General features: G+C 44.7%; 1 protein-coding gene across 4 annotated transcripts; it reads left to right on the top strand.

Moving 5' to 3' along the window:
- Positions 1 to 773: 773 nt before the first annotated feature.
- Positions 774 to 17,881, top strand: YOD1 (YOD1 deubiquitinase). 4 transcript variants are annotated; one of them, XM_085871855.1, is made up of 3 exons: positions 774 to 899; positions 15,144 to 15,355; positions 17,556 to 17,881. In XM_085871855.1, exons 2-3 carry the CDS (start codon positions 15,148 to 15,150, stop codon positions 17,879 to 17,881), a joined length of 534 nt encoding a protein of 177 aa, XP_085727981.1. In that variant the 5' UTR covers positions 774 to 899; positions 15,144 to 15,147. The 4 variants fall into 4 exon arrangements, with proteins under 4 accessions (XP_085727981.1, XP_085727982.1, XP_085727983.1 ...); XM_085871856.1 differs by having other exon boundaries at positions 799 to 947; XM_085871857.1 differs by lacking the exon at positions 774 to 899 and adding an exon at positions 2,619 to 3,466.
- Positions 17,882 to 26,940: the final 9,059 nt, after the last annotated feature.

Here is a 26,940-nt window from a genome sequence, read left to right as displayed (position 1 = left end):
GGTTTTACTGCACCCTTTATCACACAATTGACCACACCGTTTACATGGTATTAGCACACAGTTTACCACACAATTGACCACACCGTTTACCTGGTTTTACTGCACGCTTTACCACACAATTGACCACACCGTTTATATGGTTTTACTGCACGCTTTACCACACGCGTGACCACACCGTTTACATGGTTTTACCACACAGTTTACCACACCGTTTACATGGTTTTACCACACCGTTTACATGGTTTTACCACACAGTTTACCACACCGTTTACATGGTTTTACCACACCATTTACCACACGCACTACTCCGGCCTTGGGCCGTGTTCAGTTCCCAGGTTTCTTGTAGAACACTCGCCATGTAGTTTTCGCACTCAATCAAGTATTCCATTGTAACCCGTTATTTAACGATGAGGAACGTCTGGCTCGGCAGGGCTCGCTGTGTGAACACACCCAATGGACGGTGATATTTATCTTTTTTAACCACAAGACGATTGCGCGTCCTTCCCGCGCACACCGGTTATTTTTGAGAGACTAAGAACCAGTTGGGACATGATGAAGTTATTTTAGTTTTAAAAAGCGATTTCTTGAGATCCAAGAAGGGGACGGAGCACCATCTGAACTAATTGACGTTGATACACACCCCGAGAACACGAACCGATTAAAACAATCTCATTTGCTTTCAAAAAAGATGTTAGTCTAGGACTGTGTACAAAATGTAATTAGATTTATTAAAACATATTTTATATGTTCGGAAAGTGTGTGAATACGTTTAAATAATTTCATTCACCGTCGAATGACGTCATCACGTACGGCAGTGCGCATCAGTGACGTTTCAGCGAGGGATCGGCACCGCGTTCGTCGTTGCGCTTTCGCCGACGTGAGAGCACAGGCAGTGCAAGGTACTTGGCGTGCGTGGAGCGGGGTCGTGCTCTACCTACTCGTGCTGGGTAAATGAGGGAGCAATGTGAACGTGATTACCTTTGTGGTGGTGGTGGGGGGGGGAGAGATCCCTGTGCTTGCGACAGATCCCTACGGTCGCGACCTCTCTCGTGTCAGTTTCCCTCCGTTCCGAAGCAGGACAGTGCATTGCGGCGGGTGTTGATGGCGTGCACACCTGGTGTTGATGGCGTGCACACCAGGTGTTGATGGCGTGCACACCAGGTGTTGATGGCGTTCACACCAGGTGTTGATGGCGTGCACACCAGGTGTTGATGGCGTGCACACCAGGTGTTGATGGCGTGCACACCAGGTGTTGATGGCGTGCACACCAGGTGTTGATGGCGTGCACACCAGGTGTTGATGGCGTGCACACCAGGTGTTGATGGCGTGCACACCAGGTGTTGATGGCGTGCACACCTGGTGTTGATGGCGTGCACACCAGGTGTTGATGGCGTGCACACCTGGTGTTGATGGCGTGCACACCAGGTGTTGATGGCGTGCACACCTGGTGTTGATGGCTTGCACACCTGGTGTTGATGGCTTGCACACCTGGTGTTGATGGCGTGCACACCTGGTGTTGATGGCGTGTGCATCTTGTGATTCGACGGTTGATGTGCGCACCTGGCAGTGATGGTACACATGCACCATTCCTGATGTGTGCACCTCGCTTTTTGTGTGACCATCTGTAATTGATGGTGGTAATGGTGTCTGCACCTCGTTTTGATGTGTGCATGTGGTAGATGGTGTGCGCACCTGGCGTCCATGATCTGCATGCCTGACTCTGAAGGAGGTGCGTTGCTGGAAACATTGGGTCTATTTGGCTGGCATTGAAGGTCGGTGTTGGTTCGTCCCTGACTCGGTTAACCAGAGGGGACTATAGTAATAGGTTGTCCGTCCATCCCATGGGTTTTTTTTTCAGCTGTCCTGACGCCATCCCACAGCTTTACACCCATTGGCTGGACAGCTGGCCTGACCACCACGGGTATCAAGTGTATTATGAGGGGGTTAATCCTCGTTTCTCCTCAGAAGAACCGGACCTGGGGCCACCGCTCTCAATTAAGTTCGTGGTACGGTGGGTTGCTTTACAACCACGAACGCCAATCAGTTAACCACGAGTTCCAATGTCCACCGTCTAATTTGCCGTTTAATTGGTCACGTGACTTCCTGAATGAAGAGCGCGCCATCAGGGATGCACCAATCTTATCTTGATGAGATCTTCATTAGGGTGGCCGAGCGTTTACCACTGGTGCGTGCCGACTATGACAGGTTAATTAGTTTGGGAACTACCTCCCAGTCTATCTAGGTTCGGACAATGCTGGATCAGTGGAAGGAAAGGACAAGCACGGACAGGTTGAAACGTCAACAACGAATTTATTGATAAGAAAAAGTAATAACCTGAAGAACTTTTTATTTCCTTGTGATGTAAAAAGATGAAGTCTGAAAGTTCTGAACTTTCCTTCCTGAAAGTCCCTGAAATGTCCATCTTCTCTTCGCCATGTTCCCCGTCCCATCCCCATCCCTCTCCCTTCCACAGTTCACCTAATGTGTCTGTTCCCCACTGTTTTGTCCCTTCCACTCCCGCCCCTCTTGTCTCATGCCTCCTTGCTGTGAGTTGTGTGTTAGCTCTCATACGAGCCTCGACCAAGGTATACAAAAAAAAAAAAAAAAAAAAGTCAAATCAAACAAAATAATCTCAAACAAATAATGAATTAAACAGGCATTGATAGAAAAACAGACAAAGAGCAGATGCTTATGACTATGCCTTGCTTAACGGTTAAACACGAGACAAGGGTACCCAGCAGATCATTCAGGGGGGAAGAAATCCGGTCTCGGCTTACCAAGGCAGAAGTTGTCGTGCGTCCAAATAAATGTCCCAAAATGTGTGAGCGTGCCTTGGTCCTCTGCCAGTGCCCTGCCTCACTGTGCACCCACACGCGAACAAGCTCGAACACCAATCGACGTCACGTCGTCACCCCCAGGAACCAGGGACACCAAGAATCAGGTATGTCAAGAGCAGGTACCGAGCAGAACCAAAATGAACGGTCCAAGCGTCACCAACTGCACATCATTTCCAGCTGAAAGGAACTGTCCAGCTGTCAGGGGCTCTAACCAACTCTCTGAACGACGGTCCTCCCGTCCTTTTTATAGGCGACCAATCTGGGCGGAGCATCGAGCAGACTTCAGCCAAATCCAGCTTGCCTATTGGTGCATCGTTGCACGTGCCCAAATGTCAACTTCGCGATCATCCCTTCCTTACCAGAGCGAGATGCAACTTCCAAAAAATAAACCAGGTCTGGCTGACAATGCCGTTTTGGGTTCTGGACGAACGCAGAAAACAGCCATTTGTCAGAGTTAACGATTGATAAAGTGAAGCATTCACAAAACGACCATCACCATCACCAATAACAACCATCACCTCTCCGTTCAGCCTGATCCGAACAAGAGCCAGCCAGCATCCAGAGAGCTGCCGAACGGGGTGTCGAACGTGGATGGAAAGACGTGGGTGTTGAACGTCGGTGAAAGATAGGTGGGTGAGGTAAATGATCCACAGCCGTATTTGACCGTCAGAATAACTCCTCAGGAAAAGCTCGCGGTGTGCTTAATGAAATGTCCTGTAAGTCCAAAGTGTAACGATATCATCCACCTCCAAGCCAATGTGTCCTGATGGAAAGGGGGTGGACGAGCCTCCATTGGGCTAGCGGCTATCTCACGTGCATGAATGTGTCTGTCGTAAAGAGAAAAAGGCCATCCCATAAGAAAGGGAATCTATTTTGTACCCTTCTCAATGCATCAAAGTTAGAATCCCACCAGATATGGGGATGGGTCTATCCTGGACATGCATTTATGGAAATAACTGTCTGAGGACCTGAATGGTGTGCATCAGTCATATCCGATTCTGAAATCCACAACACTGTTATTTACACTCAGTGATTTGATATGTTATTTATACTCAGTGATTTGATGTTATTTACACTCAGTGATTTGATATGTTATTTACACTCAGTGATTTGATATGTTATTTACACTAAGTGATTTGATATGTTATTTACACGAAGTGATTTGATATTGTTACGGCTGTGGAAATTCGCAATACACCATAAAGGGTCCTGAAATCAGTTATGACAATAAGTATCTGTGTAGTTAGATTTCCCCACCGTTGTTTAGAGGGAATTTCCGTGTTCACCGGGCTGCGATCCTTTGAGTTAGCCTTTTTTCTATTCTCTAACATTATTTTGGACCAATCATCCCCCAACAACCAAATCGCCACCACCTTTGCCTCTTTACCTCCATAACTCCACCCCGCAAACATCCCTTCACCGCCATTCTCAAACGACGCCCGCCAGCAACCAAATTGCCACCACCAACATCCTTCCCAAACCACCGCAGCAAACTCCCACCACCTCCACCTTTCTACCACACGTCGTACCATGGGTTGTGAATGCATTCCTTTCGCCTCGAAAAGCGGATCAGGAATGCTTCACGCCCCCTTTTCATCCATCCAATGACTGAGCATCGGGTGGTATAGCCCCGCCTCCGAACCCGCTGTGATCCAGAAATTTGCATAGACGCTCCTCCCTCGGCCTATATAAACGCGAGCACAATGCAGCTCGCGGCAGAAGAGTGGCAGTCTGGAGGGTCTGGATAGCGCGGAAAAGTAGGTGCAGCGGAGTGGTAGCAGCAGTGCCGGCGGGGCATTCAAGTCGAGTGCAGTGTCGGCGGGCAGTCAAGTCGTGAGACGGAGCTTGAAGCTGACTGGAAAGGCAGACGGGGAGCGCCGGAGAGAGAGCTCACCAACCACGCCAGGGGCACGAAGCCAGGCGCAGCTACGCTGACATCGCGGCTTGTCCGCCATCGCGCCATGAGGGCGCGGGTAAGACCCTTCGGTCTCGTGGACCTGGCCGCTCATCCAGGTTCCACGTGCATTAGGCCCACGGGCCCAGTCTGACTCCCTTGTCTATGTAATGAGGGGGTCTTTTCTTGCTTATTCTTTGAATGCATGTTGTGGCGCCGAGTCCCGTTAGTAGAATTGTTTCAGTGCATGTAAATAAACATTGCTTTATTCGGTTGTAACTCTTGCTTGTGAATTGCATTCCTAATGTATGGCTGTGAATATTTGCTTGCCTTGTCTGAGTGCGAAATAAATGTGCTTGTCGAACTGTTCCCCATTTCGTTGCGTCCTTTCCTTTGTTTGAAAGTTCCATCTTACATCACGGAAGGAATTGGTAGAAGGGTGTAAGCACCCGGTAAATAATCACGTCTGTCGGGGCCAGCGATAACACCGCTCGGTTATCACTGAAGCACGAAACGGACCGCTTAAGCGGTTCGTGTCCTAGGCTGGCCAGCAGCGAGGTACGATCGCCCGGTTAACTACCTGTGCAGGTACTTAGGTAGGTCGAGTTTGGCGAACAACCCTATCCTGCGTGGCTGGCTGATTGGCACGATTGTGGTGGGGTCGAAAGACCCACCCGTGACTAGCTCCTGGCGATAGTTCCAAGGAGGGTCACGACTGAATTGTCCGTTCCGGTGGGCGACGCGGTCGCGCTTTGAGTTACGTGACCGATCGCACGCCGGGCGGACCGAAATTCGTAACACATTTCCCTTATCGTGAGCAGGCCGCTATTAATGGCGCAACGAACGGCACGACACGAGGCGAGTGCTTTCAGTCACCGCTTCAAACCACGTGGTCATGGCAGGCGGACATTGGCGGGCTTCGGACACAATTGGAGGAGGAATGGAAAACAAAGTTAGAAGAAGAAAAACGGAAACACTATTTGGAATTAAAACAACTAAAGGAAGAAACAAGGTTGAAGTACGAGAAGGTAAAAAGATGACAGGAATATCAGGAACACCTAAAGAGAAAGGCAAGGTTGGAGTATGCGGAGATGAGCAGGAAAAGGGAGGGGATGCGATGTGCAAGGAAAGGGATGGAGAGAGAGAGAAAAAATGGAAAAAAGTTTATGAAAAACTGGAACACGAAACCAAAGAGAGAAAAGCAAGGTCGGAGTGTGCGGAAATGAGAAAAGAAAGCTTCTGAGTTGCAGAAACACCAAAACAAAGAGACGGAATTACAAAACGAGTTGAGGATGGGGAAAGAAGAAAGAACGACAGCAAAAAATGAAATGTCAAGGAACCACACTGTTTGGATTGAACAGTTAGAAGCCAAAGCAAGGTCGGAGTGTGCGGAAATGAGAAAAGAATTAGAAAAGAAACCTTCTGAGTTACAGAAACACCAAAACAAAGAGACGGAATTACAAACGAGTTGAGGATGGTGAAAGAAGAAAGAACGACAGCAAAGAATGAAACGTTAAGGAACCACACTGTACAGATCGAACAGCTGGAAGCGAAGGCCAGATTAAAGAATGAGATGCAAGAAAGAGTAATGATGGAAGAACGAATGAGACAGGAGAAAGAAATCAGTCAATTGAAGGAAATAACGAGATTGCAGAATGAGGAACAAGAAAGAGTACTGAAAGAACAAGGAATGAGACATGGGAAAGAAATCAGTCAATTGCAGAATGCGGAACAAGAAAGACAGTGGAATAAAAAACACAAAGAACAGGGAATGAAACAGGAGAAGGAAATCAGCCAATTGAAGGAAACAACGAGATTGCAGAATGAGGAACAAGAAAGTACTGAAACAACAAGGAATGAGACCGGAGAAAGAAGTCAGTCAATTGAAGGAAATAACCAGATTGCAGAATGAGGAACAAGAAAGATGGTGGAATAGAAAACAAAAAGAGTATGAATTTGAAACTGAACAACAAAAGGAAAAAAAATAGGTTGGAGTACGAGGAGAAAGTGAAGGAGCAAGGAATGAAGCAGGAAGGAGAAATCAGTCAATTGAAGGAGACAACGAGATTGGAGAAGGAAGAACGAGAGGAACAGTGGAATAGAAAACAAAAAGAACATCAATTTGAGGTTGACCAATTGAAAGAAAAGGCGAGGCTGGAGTGCGAGGAAATGGAGAACGAACAACGAACGAAACGGGAAAAAATAACTAGGTCAATTGAAAGAAACGATGAGATTGGAGAGGGAAGAACGAGAGAACAGTGGAAGAGAAAACAAAAACTGCACGAATTTGAAATTAACCAATTCGAGGAGGAAGCAGAATTGGCGTCCACGGAGATTGACAAACTCCGGAAAGAGAACGAACAACTCAAAAAGTTCCGAGAGGAGGAACGACTCAAAAGGAGCCAGGAAGTAGAACAACGCAATAAGGTGGGACGTATGATATCACCACAAGGAGCAATGTTGGTGGTGCAGGACTGGATCGACTCCACTCGTCGGATGAAGGAACAATTGGGACCAACCCTAATAAACGATACACAAATAAAAATGACGAAGAGGGAAGCAACAGAGACAAAGAAGGAAGTAGAAGTATTGCCAGAGACACGGGCGATAGACCGAGTCGAGAATGAATTAAATAAAACGAAGGAGGAAACAGAGACGAGGATCCAGGAAGAAACTAATAGACACGAAGAGACAATAGAAATAAAATGTATAGAGACGCGGGAGATAGAAAAAATAGAGGAGAGACTGCATGATAAAGACAGGGTTAAAGAAACAGAACACACACAGAGTTAGCGAGGCTTAATGGGGGCGAGCTGGCGGACTGTCTTGTGACCCGGTGCAAGCAGCTGGATAGCCTCCTTCGGGAACGGAGGGAGACTCTATTCTCCCTTGAAGCTGATCACGACCAGGTGGGTTCGGTCATGTCAAGCGAGTTCGAGGGGGCGAGTGCTGCGAACGGGTGCACGTGCAGCTTGGGAGGTATGGAGGCCCCGGGAGCCCTAGAGGTGACCCGATTCCCCAGCGTGGTTGTCCCGGTGTGTGTGGTGAAAGGTGTGAGCGCGCCCCCGTTTGTGAGTGGTGTGGTCACGAGTGTGCCGCAGTGCGTGCTTCCCAGCGCGCCATGTGTGAGAGAAGCACTGTGTGTGAGAGGGACAGCGTGTGTGAGGTCGCTGTGTGTAAGGGAGATGACTGTGGGCATGCGCGAACATGCAGCTGCGTCTCCCGGGGTGAGTGTAATGGCGCGGTGTGTGAGTCTCGTGACACACAGGAGTGCGTGTGTGGAATGGAGCTTGAGCGCGAGAGTGCGACAGAGACGTCGGCGACAGAAAGACAAAGGCCGGATAGCGGCCGTAGCTATTGTGGGAACCGCGCCGGGTTTACACTGCAGCGAGCGCAAGGTTCGTGCCATGCTTCGCACGAGACCGCCACGTGCGCGCTTGCGGGAGTGAAACCCGGTCCGGAAACGCCAGCGGTGGATGTTGCCGATCCTGCGAATGGACAAAAGGTAGGCTGGACAACGGATTTGGACCGGACGGGTTCTCCACGCGAACGTGTGTGTGAAGCTCCGACCGGCAGAGCACATGTGTTCGTGTGGGGAACCCCTCGAAACGCGAGGCTTGTTTTTGATGCGCAGGGTGACGTCATGGCTGCACGCATGGTTGGAATCCGGCGGGAGGGATTGAATCCTTGCCGGGTGGTACCGTCCACGAGGGAGAAGGTGTGCAAAGCACGAACGGCCGCCATGACGTCACGCCAAATGTGCGCAGCTGTGAATTGCCGCGCTGGTGCGCAGGTTGCGAGTTGCTGCGCTGGAGCGCGCGCATAAAATAAATAAAAAGCAAGCCTCGCTTTGGGTAAACAAGATTCCCTGGGCAAGTGTTGGAAGACCCCTGTCCAGGGCACAGGATGACACGAGTTAGGGGGTAGGGTTATCGTTAGTTAGACCGGCTTCATGGGGCAGGGGTAAGTCCTCATGGAGCCCGTGGAATGGATTGGGTAGAGGGTTTCAGTTTAGATTTAGGATGGAAGATGGGAAATGGAGTATGGGATTATTTTGAGGACAGTGACAGACAGTGGATGTGTAGTGGGGACGTAGCTTAGCTACGTAGGTTAAATGGAACGTGCTGTATTGTAAGGGACGACGTGGGAGCATGAGTTAGTTGGGGGGTGCAGATAGAACAATGGCAGAAATCGGCGATGGAATGTGAGTTGAAGAGCGGGAATGGAAACATGTTGAGTGAGTGAGGCCAGCAGGTCTGAGTGAATGGAGTGATTGTGGAATGCATGGTGCGATGAGTGATTGGGGGGAGGAGTGATTCCCACCCAAAGGACCCCGGGGTCAGTGTAATGTGAGTTAGTGGGTTAGTTAAATTGACAAAATGGAAGTCGTTTTGCTGTTGGTGGGAATGTAGGCTCGAAACCTGTTTGAAGGGGTGCAGGAGCCCTGTTGACGGGCTGGGAGCGTGGCTGCGAAAGGTGAATATCGCTGAGTGGGTACCCCGGGCACCGGGCGAGTCGGCCGCGGTAGGCCAAGGGCCCATGGGGGGCTGGGATAGCGTAGTGGGCACGGGTGACCTGATGCGGGGCCCGGGGCGCCATTGGCCGCGTGGGCAGTGTCGTGGGCACGGGTGACCCTCGGAAAGGGGCCCGGGGCATCAGCCTGCCACGTGAGCGTTTCAGGGGAGTCGCCAGAGAGGGCACTCCCCGGTGTTTAGGGAGCTGGTAGGCTCGGAGGCAGTGTAGTGCCCGAGGGTGCCATCGTTGGGGAATCGGCAGAGGGTAGTGCCTGCCAAGGGAGCCACGCGTCCCAGCCACGAAGCCGTGTGAGGACACGCGAAGAAAATTGGGGGGGGGGGCGCGGCCCGAAATTTGCGAGGACACCAACACGGGCGACGGGAATCTGGGTTGATAGACCCAGTAGATTAAACGAGAGGCACTTGTTTGAAAGCCCCACTGTAGTTTAACAGTTAAATGGATAGGGTAGATAGGAAGTTTACCCCTCTGCACCATCCATCCCTTCACTCTCGTTGTGGGCCGCTGGACCCACTTTGGGTAAAGATCGCTGAAGTCTGAGGAGGCCATCCTGAGGCTTGAGTTGGGCCTCGACACAGGACGCTAGCTCTCCCTTATTCCCCTCCAGGAAGGGACCGTAGGGGTTGGGAGTAGGCTACGAGACGATAGGTTAGTCGAACAAGGACGATAAAGGGGGTTAGGAGACAAAATTATAGTGGGGGAAGTAAAAATAAAAATAAAAACAAAAAAATAAGTTGAGGCTAAATTGGGTTTTACAAATTAAGGGGTGGGTATGGACAGAGACAGGCAAAGGTGATAGGTTGGGAGGGAGACGGTTAGGTAGGTCCGAGCCCGCCTTCTGAGTGACCAGCACCACCGCACTCCCTCCACCAACCTCCACTGAAAGGCAAAGGCTGGCCAACTTCATCGGCTGGCTGTGTTACTGCAAGGCCTGAGCTGGCCGGATCGTCTGCTAGTGTTTTTGCTGCAAGGCCTGTGCCTGTCGATCGTCTGCCGGCTGTTTTTTGCTTCAAGGCCTGTGCCGGTCACTTCATCTGCCGGCTGTTTTTGCTACAGCGGCCATGCCATGCTTTGCCTGCCCACCTTTGCCATCCATGCCTATTGCCCATGTCCACTGACCCCGTTCTGTTTTGCATCCCCCCACCCTTGTTCATTGCCATGTGCGCCAGGATCACCGCACAAATTGCAGGGACTGCCCTGATGGCAGCTGCAACACGGGCCTGCACCGGCGGCCCGTGCACTGTTTATTGCGTGTGCTGCTTGAGCCAGCACGGAGACTGCGTTGCGCAGCTCATGCACCGGTTGTTTGTTCACTGCATTGATTTTAAGAAGGGGGGAGGCCTTGGACTGCGCTTGAGCAGCCTGGCCCCCTGCTTGTGACTGTTGTTTTTCTTGCAGAGTCCATCGATCCTGGGCCATGGATTCGTGTAAATTAAAAGGTTAAGTTGTTAAGTTGTCTGTTGTATATGAGTGCGCCCCTGGCATGTATCTCTTAGCGCCTGCATTTTATTTAAGTCGTCCGTATGAGTGGGTTTGTTTAGTTAGTTACTCAGCCCGTAGGTTATTTATTTTGGGGACACGAATACACTGAATGTCGCACTCAGGGATCCGAAGATAAACTGTACGAGGGGAGAACTTACACATGATGGCACACGAAAATTCGACGACTCGGGACGAGTCTGTAAAAAGGGGAGGGGGTAGTGTTACGGCTGTGGAAAGTCGCAATACACCATAAAGGGTCCTTAGATCAGTTATGACGATAAGTATCTGTGTAGTTAGATTTCCCCACCGTTGTTTCGAGGGAATTTCCGTGTTCACCGGGCTGCGATCCTTTGAGTTAGCCGTTTTTCTTTTCTCTAACATTATTTTAGACCAATCATCCCCCAACAACCAAATCGCCACCACCAACAACGCCCCCAACCAACTACAACTCAAATGCCACCACCTTCGCCTCTTTACCTCCACAACTCCACCCCGCAAACATCCCTTCACCACCATTCTCAAACGATGCCCGCCAGCAACCAAATCGCCACCACCAACACCCTTCCCAAACCACCGCTGCAAACTCCCACCACCTCCGCCTTCCTACCACACGTCGTACCATGGGTTGTGAATGTGTTCCTTTCGCCTCGAAAAGCCGATCAGGAATGCTTCACACCCCCTTTTCATCCATCCAACGACCGAGCATCGGGTGGTATAGCCCCGCCTCCGAACCCGCTGTGATCCAGAAATTTGCATAAACGCTCCTCCCTCAGCCTATATAAACGCGAGCACAACACAGCAGTCTGGAGGGTCTCATCAGCAGTCTGGAGAGCGCAGAAAAGTGGGAGCAGTGGAGTGGCAGCAGCAGTGTCGGCGGGGCAGTCAAGTCGAGTGCAGTGTCAGCGGGGCAGTCAAGTCGGGAGACGGAGCTCGAAGCCAACGGAAAAGGCAGACGGGGAGCGCCGGAGAGAGCTCACCGACCACGCCAGGGGCACGAAGCCAGGCGCAGCTACGCTGACATCGCGGCTTGTCCGCCATCGCGCCACAAGGGTGTGGGTAAGACCCTTCGGTCTCGTGGACCTGGCCGCTCATCCAGGTTCCACGCGCATTAGGCCCACGGGCCCAGTCTGACTCCCTTGTCTATGAGGGGGTCTTTTCTTGCTTTTTCTTTGAATGCGTATTGTGGCGCCGAGTCCCGTTAGTAGAATTGTTTAAGTGCATGTAAATAAACATTGCTTTATTCGGTTGTAACTCTTTCTTGTAAATTGCATTCCTACTGTATGGCTGAGAATACGTGCTTGCCTTGTCTGAGTGCGTAATAAATGTGCTTGTCGAACTGTTCCCTGTTTCGTTGCGTCCTTTCCTTTGTTTGAAAGTTCCATCTTACATCACGGAGGGAATTGGTAGAAGGGTGTAAGCACCCGGTAAATAATCATGTTCGTCGGAGCCGGCGATAACACCGCTCGATTATCACTGAAGCACGGAACGGACCGCTTAAGCGGTTCGTGTCCTAGGCCGGCCAGCGGCGAGGTACGATCGCCCGGTTAACTACCCGCGCAGGTACTTAGGTAGGTCGAGTTTGGCGAACCACCCTATCCTGCGTGGGTGGCCGATTGGCACGATTGTGGTGGGCTCGAAAGACCCACCCGTGACTAGCTCCTGGCGATAGTTCCAAGGAGGGTCACAACTGAATTGTCCGTTCCGGTGGGCGACGCGGTCGCGATTTGAGTTACGTGACCGATCGCACGCCGGGCGGACCGAAATTCGTAACAATGTTATTTACACTCAGTGATTTGATGTTATTTACACTCAGCGATTTGATGTTATTTATACTCACTGATTTGATGTTATTTACACTGATTTTTTTGATATTGTTGCAGAGCCGGGCGTCAGCCATGAGCACGACCACCAGACGGAGCAGTAGTGTCGGCTTGACCGATCGCCCGGAATTTAGATCGTACTTTTTCGGAAAAGTACGGGTCCCTTTTTGGACCGAACTCGCCAATAGACAGACCACGTGGGGTAGGGTCGATTGCCAATTTCAATTTACCTAAATACCCACGTGGTTCAACCTACCGGGGAAATTCACCCTCGACGCCACCCGTACGGAACGAGCTGATTGGCGTGCTCGTTCCGTGTGCGATCCGAGCGGTTTTATCGCCGAGTTCCGTCGGTCCCAAATACCCTGTTACAACGGCACAACAGCCTTGCTAATTCCCAACACGCAGCACGCTAAGTCAATGAAGGAATAGACACGAATGAGCTGAAACATTGAACAATCAGGGTATTTATTCACAATAGGGAAAGGGGAAATACAGAGCAGAATTAAACCGACTATAAAAACAATGCAGTCATTCCACCTCATATCACCGGAGGCCTCCCAGTTGACCCCCTCAGATATACCTTAAACTTTCAAAAAATAGTTCCCAGGTATCAAAATGAAGCTGCGTAAAATTTTAGGTCCATAGATGCGGTCAACTCTGAGATATTGAGAGTTGGAAATGTGGTTGTGGCCCTATTTTTATGGTCGTTGCGAGCATCACAAAATGAACGGCTACTTTTAAACTCCCACAACTTTTTAAATATTAATGCTCGAGCCTTGAAATTTTCAGAGATTATTCTTCTATAACTGCTCTGTAAGAAACAAACATAAAACGGAGTATACCTCTATTAATTTTTTATGACCTGACCAGTTGAAATCCAGAAAAAAAATGTTGGTTTTGTATGAAGACCCAACTTTGAGACCCCATATATTTTTATTGACCCATCCCAGAAGCTTGAAATTTTTTCAGGTAATAATTGTATGGTAGTAGTATTCAAATACATGTTTACTTTTCTTAATCAGTCATATATATAATACAGTCATGATCCCTCAAAAATTGAAAATTTTCATTTTCCCCGAAATTCAGGTGAGGATTGCAAATATATGACAAGGTATACCACTTCAAATTGTTCACCATTGGAAAGAGCATATTCAAGTTTACAAAAGTGTCAAATATCAATGTGGTGTAATGTTTCTATCAATATTTTAAAAATATTTGAATAAATGATGTTCTGCCAGTGCTTTGCGCATTGTGTGTGCTATTTAATGAACTGTCCTTTTACATGTAGTACACATGTATATACAATATACATACATATCATCTATGAGGATACCATGAACACAATACTTTGAAATTTGTAATTCTTTGTTTTCCATTTGTAAATAGCAAGAGCTTAACTCATCTGGCTGGGGCTAAAAATAGAACTCAGGAATAGTGGCTGATCTGCTGATGTCAGCAGTGTATATAGTTACATTCAAGGGAGGACATTTGTTGGGTTCCTTTGGTCCATGTGAGGAAAGTTATTGATGCTCCCCTCACGTCATCTGGGAGGCAGTGCAAGCTCGCACCTGACTTGGAAAAGCAGATCAAAGACCTATTCAAATCATTTACGTGAAATCTTTTATTACATTGTTATTGCAGTATGTGATATATTTTTGTATTATTAATTTGAATCATAGAACTAATCATTCATGATCACCATGGTGCCCACACCATGCACACACTTCATGTATTCACGAGTGTGTTTACAACAGTTTAAAAAAAAAATAGAAAATATATTTTAAAAAATATACCACTTTGATATTTCACACTTTTGTACACTTGAATATGCTCTTTCCAATGGTGAACAATTTGAAGTGGTATACCTTGTCATATATTTGCAATCCTCACCTGAGTTTCAGGGAAAAATGAAAATTTTCAATTTTTGAGGGATCATGACTATTATATATGACTGATTAAGAAAAGTAAACATGTATTTGAATTATTTATACTCAGTGATTTGATACGTTATTTACACTCGGTGATTTGATATATTATTTACACTCAGTGATTTGATATGTTACTAGCATAACCCGCGCTCTGCGCGACATGTTGGGGTGGGTGTGTTTGATAAAGGAACTGATGCAGAGTATCAGTAGTAATTTTACTTTAATGCAGTAAGTGGAATACAATTTTACTGTTTCAGAACCATTTTATTTACTTTTTTTTGCACCTTCCACCTCATATGGTCTTTGAGATAATGTAAGCTGAATATCACATTACTCGAGCGCAGAACAAAGTCAACGATAGCGCGACACGAAACCACAAACTCGGAAATAATATATAAGATTTACACTAAGTGATTTGATATGTTATTTACACTCAGTGATTTGATATGTTATTTACACTCAGTGATTATATATGTTATTTACACTAAGTGATTTGATATGTTATTTACACTCGGTGATTTGATATGTTATTTATACTTAGTGATTTATTATGTTACTTACACTCAGTGATTTGATATGCTATTTACACTCAGTGATTTGATTTGATAATTTCTTGATTTTATCATTCCCTTGGGTTCCATTACAGAATCATGCTCAAGCTTCGCTGTAAGAGCAAGGGTGGCACACAAACCGTATTGGGACTCACAGCCTGTTCCACTCTCTGCGAGCTCCAAACGCAGCTCACCCAATTAACCGGGATCGACAGCTACAGGCAGCGCATCAAATTGGGCTTTCCCCCAACTGGATTGGATCTTCGTGACCCCTCACAAACCCTCCAAAAACTGCACATAAATTCAGGTACCATGGGCATGTCTCTCCTCATGCTTCATGATATTTTCACTTTTCACTTTTCCCTTTGTGGTATATGTTATTTCTTCAAGGTCTGTTTGGTTGTGTGCTGACGTATCGCCACCAAAAACAGGAGTCCACATGAAATCCTTCCTTTTCTCCGATGGATCATCATTTCAGATCATCAATTTGGTTTCAGATCTGGTCACTCTAGTTTGGATATTTCTGCTTCTACTCTCCCAACAATGGAAGAGCCCCTCAATATCAGACATGAGATCAGGATCATCTCTTTGGACATATTTCGTGCTTTTGATACAGTCTGGCATCCTGCCTTACTCTCCAAACTGTCTACCTATGCCGTCCAAGGCCAACCCCTCACGTGGCTTCCTGACTTCCTCTACTATCGTAACTAACGTGTGGCTCTCAATGGAATCCCTTCATGACCTCTCACTCTTAAGGCTCCCACGGCTGTGTTTTGAGCCCAGTCCTTTTCGTGGTCTTCATTAATCTTTCTAACTTTCTGGAAAACCCCTTTTTATCTATTTGCTGATGATACCGTCATCCTTCAGACAAGCAGGCTGCAGACTCTTCCCTGTCTTCAGTTCTTGACAACATCAGAAACTCATAAAACAATTGGAATACATCTTTCAATCCGGACAAATCTCACACACTCACTATGTCTCTCTGAATAGTTCGTCTGGCAAACCCTCCAATCTACTTTCTTAAAACAATCCTCTTCATGAATTTCAGTCAATCAAACTATTGGGTCTCGCTCTCAGCCATGGTCTTTATTGGGTAAACCACATTTAAAAGTTGGCCTCAAAAGCAAGCCATCGACTGGGCATCCTCCATCATGCAAAGTGCCTCCTTTGCACATCTGAACTCCTATTCACCTTCAAGTCCTTCATCCTCAGCTTGATGGAGAACTGTTCTCCCCTTCTGGCTGGCAACCCTGCCTCATACCTCGCTCAGCTTGATGCTGTGGAAACCAAGGCTTTCAAAATTATTGTAATCTCCCATGATGAAGCTGAGTCAATGGGCCCATCAGACAGTGATTTCTCATCTGTTCGTCCATGGTTTGTCAACATCCCCGCACCCTATGTTTTTATCTGCAGGGTGGAATGGTCCACAATCAATTCCCTTCTGGTGAAATTCACAAAATCTAGGCTCTTTGCTCACCTTTACTCATTACCTCGGCCACTGAAGGTGAAGGAGGTTATGTTTTCACCCCTTTCTGTCTGTCTGTTTGATTGTTTGTCCATTTGATTGTTTGTGTGCAGGACATCTCAAAAAATTGCACATGGATCCGGATGAAACTTGGTGGACACGTTGGGTGTGTGGCAATGAAGAATTGATTCAATTTTGGTGAAGATCCGGATCCGGATCTGGATACGAGTTATTTAATTTTTTTAAGTGATTCTTCATCATTGAGAGATAGGGCCAAAAACGATGTAGCACTATATAGCGTGATATTCCAAACATGTTTCTGGCCTGATATGTTCTCGTAGATCAGGCATTGCGTGGTGGAGGTATGCATGCGCTCCACCGATTGCCCTTCTCGTTTGTTTCTCTTTTGTTTTTGTTTTTGGTCCCACCTGTGGAACCAACTTCCGCATTCTCTAGAATCTCATTCTTCCCTCCAGGTCTTCAAGATAGCTGTTCTCCATCATCTCAGATAAATCCCCCAACTACATCTCTAAATGTTTGTTTTCTCCACCATTGCCTTCATCTTTTCAAGCTTCCATTTCGTTCTTCCATTTGTGTGATTGAGAGTCTGTGACCCTATCCATATTGTTCACCCCCACTAATCTTCCCCAGCCCTCATTCTTCCCCATATCCTTTGTGTTTCGCAATCTCCCTCTATTTTGTCCCTCACTCCGAATGTAAGATTTGATTTATTTTGTCCCTCTCTCTCTCTCTTCTGTTGTTTTCATTCCATTACATCCTGATCCATTTGATGTTCAACTTCTCCATGAGCGTTGACATGGTTGAAAGAAAGAATGACAGAGACACAAGGGAGGGTTGGGGAGAGTTGCCATTTCTCGCCATGCATGTTTTATTGTGATAGCAAGTCTTTGTACAGTTTGTTTCCATTTCTATTGTATTTTTCTGTATTGATGTTATGTATTTTACTCGTATTACAATCACCATATAGTTGCAATTCCTGCATGTGGATCTCTTGTGCGTTTGCATTTTGCACCTTTTTCAGGTGACACCCTCATTGTGGAGGATGACCCATCGGTTGCCGCTCAAGAAACAAACGGCCCAGTTCACAAAATACTGAAACGGCGCGTCGTGCCGGCCGACAACTCTTGCTTGTTCACGAGCATCGGTTACGTGACCGACTGTGACGGTGGTGAGGTGAACCCCACGCGCTCGCGGGATCTACGTGGAATCATCGCGAAAGCCGTCGCTGCCGATTGTGACCTGTACTCTGAAGCCCTCCTGGGTAAGCCCAATAAAGAGTACTGCCGGTGGATCATGAGGGAAGACGCGTGGGGCGGAGCCATCGAGCTCTCCATCCTCTCAAGGTAGTTCCCAGCGAGTCGTACGTTTCTTGTGCTCCTGAATAATTATTGAACCGCACCTCTCCGTCCACAAGATATTCTTCTTCCTTTTAAATTATAACAATTCATTATTTTTATTTCAGTTATAGGTATGTTGGAGTTAGCTCACAGGTGGAAGGTTAAAAGGGTAGAAAAGATCTCTGGTTCGGAAGGTAACAGTATCACTCGGTGGTTGTCACAAGGTTAATGCTTGTCCATCTGAGATTGGTTATCGTGTGTCATGTTTGTCACAGTGAGATGTTTATTTTAAATGTCGATTTGTGTTAAAGAGTAACAGGTTATCATGGTGAAGTTAGTTTCTAGCCTGTGTAGAAAGACAGTCATGGTGTGAGCGATAACCGGGTATTTCCCGATAGAGAATGGCCTAGCAAGTCTGTGGAGTTTACAGATGGAAGGACCTTTGTGAATTTTCTCTCTCCAAGGATAGATAAATGGGTAATGGAAGAAGAAGAACCACAACAACAGTTTGTCCAGAGTTGCTTTGATCAGTACTGTACCGTATCACTGCTCCCCTTGTTTATCGTACTGTACTACATCGGAGTTCAATCCCCCTGTTTATCGTACTGTACCACATTGGGGTTCATCCCCATTGTTCGCTCACCTGGAACGTAGTTCCGGGGATCTTATGGGATGGCGCATCGTCCGTCCGTCCACTAATACTTTCAACTTCTTTGAAACTACACATCCGATTTCGATGAAACTTTACCACAACCTTCATCACCCTGTATATACCAGAGTTTGTTCATGGCATTTAAATTATCGGGCCCGAAAGGGGTCCATAGGGGTTGACACCCAACATATTTATTTGCTCTTTATCAGAAACGACGCACACACTTCTGATGAAAGTTCATTACAACCTTCGTCATCCATGGTGTACCAAAGTTTGTTCACGCTATTTGAGAAATTGGGGTCAAAGTGGATTTATGGGTGGGAGGAGGGGGGCTGCCCCCCCCCCCGCATAGGTATTTGTTATAACATTGGTTCATTGGTACATTTTGATGATTCTGTCCAACATTGACTTCCTCCTGAGTATCATTATTCCACCAGGTGAGCGCCCAGGGGTATTTCCCCGATGTTTTATTGTACTGTACGACATTGGGGTTCAGCCCCTTGTTTTCATACTGTACCACGTCGGGGTTCAAGCAAGCTTTATGCTTTGACTACTATCGACTCGAGTCAGATGGGAAAGTGGAAAGTGAAGTATCTTAGGTAATCGTTATGAAACGGAAGACTAAGAAGGAACCAGAATAAGTAAAGAGCAAACATGGAGTCGTCAGGAGGAACGTGGATAGAATTTGGGTTGTGGCCGTTACTCCACAACCCTCAAACCCATCCAAACGCAGCCGAGTGATCCTGACAGAAAATTTTCTACATTAATTCACTTCTTCTGAGTGTCATGATCATTTTTATTTTATTGTAAAACACACAAACTGAACTTCAACAGAACACTCTGTTATTAGTCTCCTACCGGTTTCACCGGAGGGGTCTCCAGGTTTTTTGTCCGTCGATCTGCATCCGTTGATTGATGTACAATAAGTTACGTGATGTGGAGTGACTCGTTTGATTGATACACAGTGACTCGTTTGATCGCTGTACAGTGAATCGTTTTATTGAAATACAGTGACTCGTTTGATTGATATACAGTGACTCGTTTGATTGATATACAGTGACTCGTTTGATTGATATACAGTGACTCGTTTGATTGATATACAGTGACTCGTTTGATTTAAATACAGTGACTCGTTTGATTGATATACAGTGACTCGTTTGATTGATATACAGTGACTCGTTTGATTGATATACAGTGACTCGTTTGATCGATGTACAGTGACTCATTTGATTGAAATACAGTGACTCATTTGATCGATGTACAATGACTCGTTTGATTTAAATACAGTGAATCGTTTGATTGAAATACAGTGACTCGTTTGATTGATATACAGTGACTCGTTTGATTGAAATACAGTGACTCGTTTGATTGAAATACAGTGACTCGTTTGATTGATATACAGTGACTCGTTTGATCGATGTACAGTGACTCGTTTGATTGAAATACAGTGACTCATTTGATCGATGTACAGTGACTCGTTTGATTGAAATACAGTGACTCGTTTGATTGATATACAGTGACTCGTTTGATTGATATACAGTGACTCGTTTGATTGATATACAGTGACTCGTTTGATTGATATACAGTGACTCGTTTGATTGATATACAGTGACTCGTTTGATTGAAATACAGTGACTCGTTTGATTGATATACAGTGACTTGTTTGATCGATGTACAGTGACTCGTTTGATTGATATACAGTGACTCGTTTGATTAATATACAGTGACTCGTTTGATTGAAATACAGTGACTCGTTTGATTGATATACAGTGACTCGTTTGATCGATGTACAGTGACTCGTTTGATTGAAATACAGTGACTCATTTGATCGATGTACAGTGACTCGTTTGATTGATATACAGTGACTCGTTTGATTGAAATACAGTGACTCGTTTGATTGATATACAGTGACTCGTTTGATCGATGTACAGTGACTCGTTTGATTGAAATACAGTGACTCTTTGATCGATGTACAGTGACTCGTTTGATCGATGTACAGTGACTCGTTTGATTGAAATACAGTGACTCGTTTGATTGATATACAGTGACTCGTTTGATTGATATACAGTGACTCGTTTGATTGATATACAGTGACTCGTTTGATTGATATACAGTGACTCGTTTGATTAATATACAGTGACTCGTTTGATTGAAATACAGTGACTCGTTTGATTGATATACAGTGACTCGTTTGATCGATGTACAGTGACTCGTTTGATTGAAATACAGTGACTCATTTGATCGATGTACAGTGACTCGTTTGATTGAAATACAGTGACTCGTTTGATTGAAATACAGTGACTCGTTTGATTGATATACAGTGACTCGTTTGATCGATGTACAGTGACTCGTTTGATTGAAATACAGTGACTCTTTGATCGATGTACAGTGACTCGTTTGATTGAAATACAGTGACTCGTTTGATTGATATACAGTGACTCGTTTGATTGATATACAGTGACTCGTTTGATTGATATACAGTGACTCGTTTGATTGATATACAGTGACTCGTTTGATTGAAATACAGTGACTCGTTTGATTGATATACAGTGACTCGTTTGATTGAAATACAGTGACTCGTTTGATTGATATACAGTGACTCGTTTGATCGATGTACAGTGACTCGTTTGATTGAAATACAGTGACTCATTTGATTGATATACAGTGACTTGTTTGATCGATGTACAGTGACTCGTTTGATTGATATACAGTGACTCGTTTGATTAATATACAGTGACTCGTTTGATTGAAATACAGTGACTCGTTTGATTGATATACAGTGACTCGTTTGATCGATGTACAGTGACTCGTTTGATTGAAATACAGTGACTCATTTGATCGATGTACAGTGACTCGTTTGATTGATATACAGTGACTCGTTTGATTGAAATACAGTGACTCGTTTGATTGATATACAGTGACTCGTTTGATCGATGTACAGTGACTCGTTTGATTGAAATACAGTGACTCTTTGATCGATGTACAGTGACTCGTTTGATTGAAATACAGTGACTCGTTTGATTGATATACAGTGACTCGTTTGATTGATATACAGTGACTCGTTTGATTGATATACAGTGACTCGTTTGATTGATATACAGTGACTCGTTTGATTGAAATACAGTGACTCGTTTGATTGATATACAGTGACTCGTTTGATCGATGTACAGTGACTCGTTTGATTGATGTACAGTGACTCGTTTGATTGATATACAGTGACTCGTTTGATTGATATACAGTGACTCGTTTGATTGAAATACAGTGACTCGTTTGATCGATATACAGTGACTCGTTTGATCGATGCACAGTGACTCGTTTGATGCATGTACAGTGACTCGTTTGATGCATGTACAGTGACTCGTTTGATGCGTGTACAGTGACTCGTTTGATGCATGTACAGTGACTCGTTTGATTGATGTACAGTGACTCGTTTAATTGATGTACAGTGACTCGTTTGCATGTACAGTGACTCGTTTGATTGATGAACAGTGGCTCGTTTGATCCATGTACAGTGACTCGTTTGATTGATGTACAGTGACTAGTTTGATTGATATACAGTGACTCGTTTGATCGATGTACAATGCCGAGTTTGATTGATATACAGTGACTCGTTTGATCGATGTACAATGACGAATTTGATTGATATACAATGACTCGTTTGATTGATGTACAGTGACTCGTTTGATCCATGTACAGTGACTAGTTTTGATTGATGTGCAGTGACGCGTTTGATGGATGTGCAGTGACTCGTTTGATGGATGTACAGTGACTCGTTTGATGGATGTACAGTGACTCGTTTGATGGATGTGCAGTGACTAGTTTGATTGATGTACAATGGCTCGTTTGATTGATGTACAGTGACTCGTTTGATTGATGAACAGTCACTAGTTTGATTGATGTACAATGGCTCATTTGATTGATGTGCAATGGCTCGTTTTATGAATGTACAGTGGCTCATTTTATGAACGTACAGTGGCTCGTTTTATTGATTTACAATGGCTCGTTTGATTGATGTACAGTGGCTCGTTTTATTGATGTATAATGGCTCGTTTGATTGATGTGCAATGGCTTGTTTTATTGATGTACATTGACTCGTTTGATCCGTGTACAGTGACTCGTTTGATCCATGCACAGTGACTCTTTTGATCCATGTACAGTGACTCGTTTGTACAGTGCCTCGTTTGATCCATGTACAGTGACTCGTTTGATCGATGTACAGTGGCTCGTTTGATCGATGTACAGTGGCTCGTTTGATCGATGTACAATGGCTCGTTTGATCGATGTACAATGGCTCGTTTGATCAATGTACAGTAGCTCGTTTTATTGATGTACAATGGCTCGTTTTATTAATGTACAGTGGCTCGTTTGATTGTACAATGGCTCGTTTTATTGATGTGCAATGGGTCGTTTGGTTGATGTACAGTGGCTCGTTTTATTGATGTACAGTGGCTCCTTTTATTGGTGTACAGTGTCTCGTTTTATGAATGTACAGTGGTTCGTTTTATTTATGTATAGTGGCTCGTTTTATTAATGTACAGTGGCTTGTTTTATTGATGTACAATGGCTCATTTGATTGATGTGCAATGGCTCATTTTATTAATGTACAGTGGCTCGTTTTATGAATGTACAATGGCTTGTTTGATTGATGTGCAATGGCTCGTTTTACTAATGTACAGTGGCTCGTTTGATTGATGTACAGTGGCTCATTTGATTGATGTACACTGGCTCGTTTGATTGATGTACAATGGCTTGTTTGATTGATGTACAATGGCTCGTTTTATTAATGTACAGTGGCTCGTTTTATGGATGTACAATGGCTCATTTTATGAATGTATAGTGGCTCGTTTTATAAATGTACAATGCCTCGTTTTATGAATGTACAATGGCTCGTTTGATTGATGTACAATGGCTCGTTTTATTGATGTACAGTGGCTCGTTTGATTGATGTACAATGGCTCGTTTGATGTACAATGGCTCGTTTTATTAATGTACAGTGGCTCGTTTTATTAATGTACAGTGGCTCGTTTTATTGATGTACAATGGCTCGTTTGATTGACGTACAATGGCTCATTTTATTGACGTGCAGTGGCTCATTTTATGAATGTACAGTGGCTCCTTTTATTGATGTACAGTGGCTCGTTTTATTGATGTACAGTGGCTCGTTTTATTGATGTACAGTGGCTCGTTTTATTGATGTACAATGGCTCATTTGATCCATGTACAGTGACTCGTTTGATCGATGTACAGTGGTTCGTTTGATCGATGTACGGTGACTCGTTTGATCCATGTACAGTGACTCGTTTGATCCATGTACAGTGACTCGTTTGTACAGTGCCTCGTTTGATCGATGTACAGTGACTCGTTTGATCGGTGTACAGTGACTCGTTTGATCCATGTTCAGTGACTCGTTTGATCGATGTACAATGGCTCGTTTGATCGATGTACAATGGCTCGTTTGATCGATGTACAATGGCTCGTTTGATCGATGTACAATGGCTCGTTTGATCGATGTACAATGGCTCGTTTGATCGATGTACAATGGCTCGTTTGATCGATGTACAATGGCTCGTTTGATCGATGTACAATGGCTCGTTTTATTGATGTACAGTGGCTCGTTTTATTGATGTGCAGTGGCTCGTTTTATTGATATGCAGTGGCTCGTTTTATTGATATGCAGTGGCTCGTTTTATTGATGTACAATGGCTCGTTTTATTAATGTACAGTGGCTCGTTTGATTGTACAATGGCTCGTTTTATTGATGTGCAATGGCTTGTTTTATTGATGTACAGTGGCTCGTTTTATTGATGTACAGTGGCTCGTTTTATTGGTGTACAGTGTCTCGTTTTCTGAATGTACAGTGGTTCGTTTTATTGATGTACAGTGGCTCGTTTTATTGATGTACAGTGGCTCGTTTTATTGATGTACAATGGCTCGTTTTATCCATGTACAGTGACTTATTTGATCCATGTACAGTGACTTATTTGATCCATGTACAGTGACTCGTTTGATTGATGTACAGTGACTCATTTGATTGATGTACAGTGATTCGTTTGATTGATGTACAGTGGCTCGTTTTATTGATGTACAATGGCTCGTTTTATTGATGTACAGTGACTAGTTTTACCCATGTACAGTGACTTATTAGATCGATGTACAGTGACTAATTTGATTGATGTGCAGTGACTCGTTTCATCCACAGTGACTCGTTTGATCGGTTTACAATGACTCGTTTTATTAATGTACAGTGGCTCGTTTTATTAATATAGACTGGCTCATTTGATTGATGTACAGTGACTCGTTTTATTGATGTACAATGGCTCCTTTGATTGATGTGCATTAATAAAACAGTGGCTCGTTTTATTGATGTACAGTGGCTTGTTTTATTGATGTACATTGGCTCGTTTTATTGATGTACAATGGCTCGTTTTATTGATGTACAGTGACTAGTTTTATCCATGTACAGTGACTTATTTGATCCATGTACAGTGACTCGTTTGATTGATGTACAGTGACTCGTTTGATCGATGTACAGTGGCTCGTTTTATGAATGTACAATGGCTCGTTTGATTGATGTACAATGGCTCGTTTTATTAATGTACAGTGGCTCGTTTGATTGATGTACAATGGCTCGTTTTTATTGATGTACAATGGCTCGTTTTATTGATGTGCAATGGCTCGTTTTATTGATGTGCAATGGCTCGTTTTATTAATGTACAGTGACTTGCTTGATTGATGTACAGTGACTCGTTTGATCGATGTACAGTGGCTCGTTTTATGAATGTACAATGGCTCGTTTTATTAATGTACAGTGACTCGCTTGATTGATGTACAATGGCTCGTTTGATCGATGTACAATGGCTCGTTTGATCGATGTACAATGGCTCGTTTGATCGATGTACAATGGCTCGTTTGATCGATGTACAGTGGCTCGTTTTATTGATGTGCAGTGGCTCGTTTTATTGATATGCAGTGGCTCGTTTTATTGATATGCAGTGGCTCGTTTTATTGATGTACAATGGCTCGTTTTATTAATGTACAGTGGCTCGTTTGATTGTACAATGGCTCGTTTTATTGATGTGCAATGGCTTGTTTTATTGATGTACAGTGGCTCGTTTTATTGATGTACAGTGGCTCGTTTTATTGGTGTACAGTGTCTCGTGTTCTGAATGTACAGTGGTTCGTTTTATTGATGTACAGTGGCTCGTTTTATTGATGTACAGTGGCTCGTTTTATTGATGTACAATGGCTCGTTTTATCCATGTACAGTGACTTATTTGATCCATGTACAGTGACTTATTTGATCCATGTACAGTGACTCGTTTGATTGATGTACAGTGACTCATTTGATTGATGTACAGTGATTCGTTTGATTGATGTACAGTGGCTCGTTTTATTGATGTACAATGGCTCGTTTTATTGATGTACAGTGACTAGTTTTACCCATGTACAGTGACTTATTAGATCGATGTACAGTGACTAATTTGATTGATGTGCAGTGACTCGTTTCATCCACAGTGACTCGTTTGATCGGTTTACAATGACTCGTTTTATTAATGTACAGTGGCTCGTTTTATTAATATAGACTGGCTCATTTGATTGATGTACAGTGACTCGTTTTATTGATGTACAATGGCTCCTTTGATTGATGTGCATTAATAAAACAGTGGCTCGTTTTATTGATGTACAGTGGCTTGTTTTATTGATGTACATTGGCTCGTTTTATTGATGTACAATGGCTCGTTTTATTGATGTACAGTGACTAGTTTTATCCATGTACAGTGACTTATTTGATCCATGTACAGTGACTCGTTTGATTGATGTACAGTGACTCGTTTGATCGATGTACAGTGGCTCGTTTTATGAATGTACAATGGCTCGTTTGATTGATGTACAATGGCTCGTTTTATTAATGTACAGTGGCTCGTTTGATTGATGTACAATGGCTCGTTTTTATTGATGTACAATGGCTCGTTTTATTGATGTGCAATGGCTCGTTTTATTGATGTGCAATGGCTCGTTTTATTAATGTACAGTGACTTGCTTGATTGATGTACAGTGACTCGTTTGATCGATGTACAGTGGCTCGTTTTATGAATGTACAATGGCTCGTTTTATTAATGTACAGTGACTCGCTTGATTGATGTACAGTGACTCGCTTGATTGATGTACAGTGACTCGTTTGATCGATGTACAGTGACTTGTTTGATCCATGTTCAGTGACTCGTTTGATCCATGTTCAGTGACTAATTTGATCGATGTACAGTGACTCTTTTGATGTACAGTGACTCGTTTGATCCATGTACAGTGATTCGTTTGATTGATGTGCAATGGCTCGTTTTATTGATGTGCAATAGCTCGTTTTATTAATGTACAGTGGCTCATTTGATTGTGCAATGGCTCGTTTTATTGATGTACAG

Source organism: Eptatretus burgeri, chromosome 2 (genome assembly GCF_056783735.1).
Source record: "Eptatretus burgeri isolate ZD-2024b chromosome 2, Ebu_testis_v1, whole genome shotgun sequence".
NCBI lineage: Eukaryota > Metazoa > Chordata > Myxini > Myxiniformes > Myxinidae > Eptatretus > Eptatretus burgeri.
This window is presented reverse-complemented; position numbering and strand designations above follow the sequence as displayed.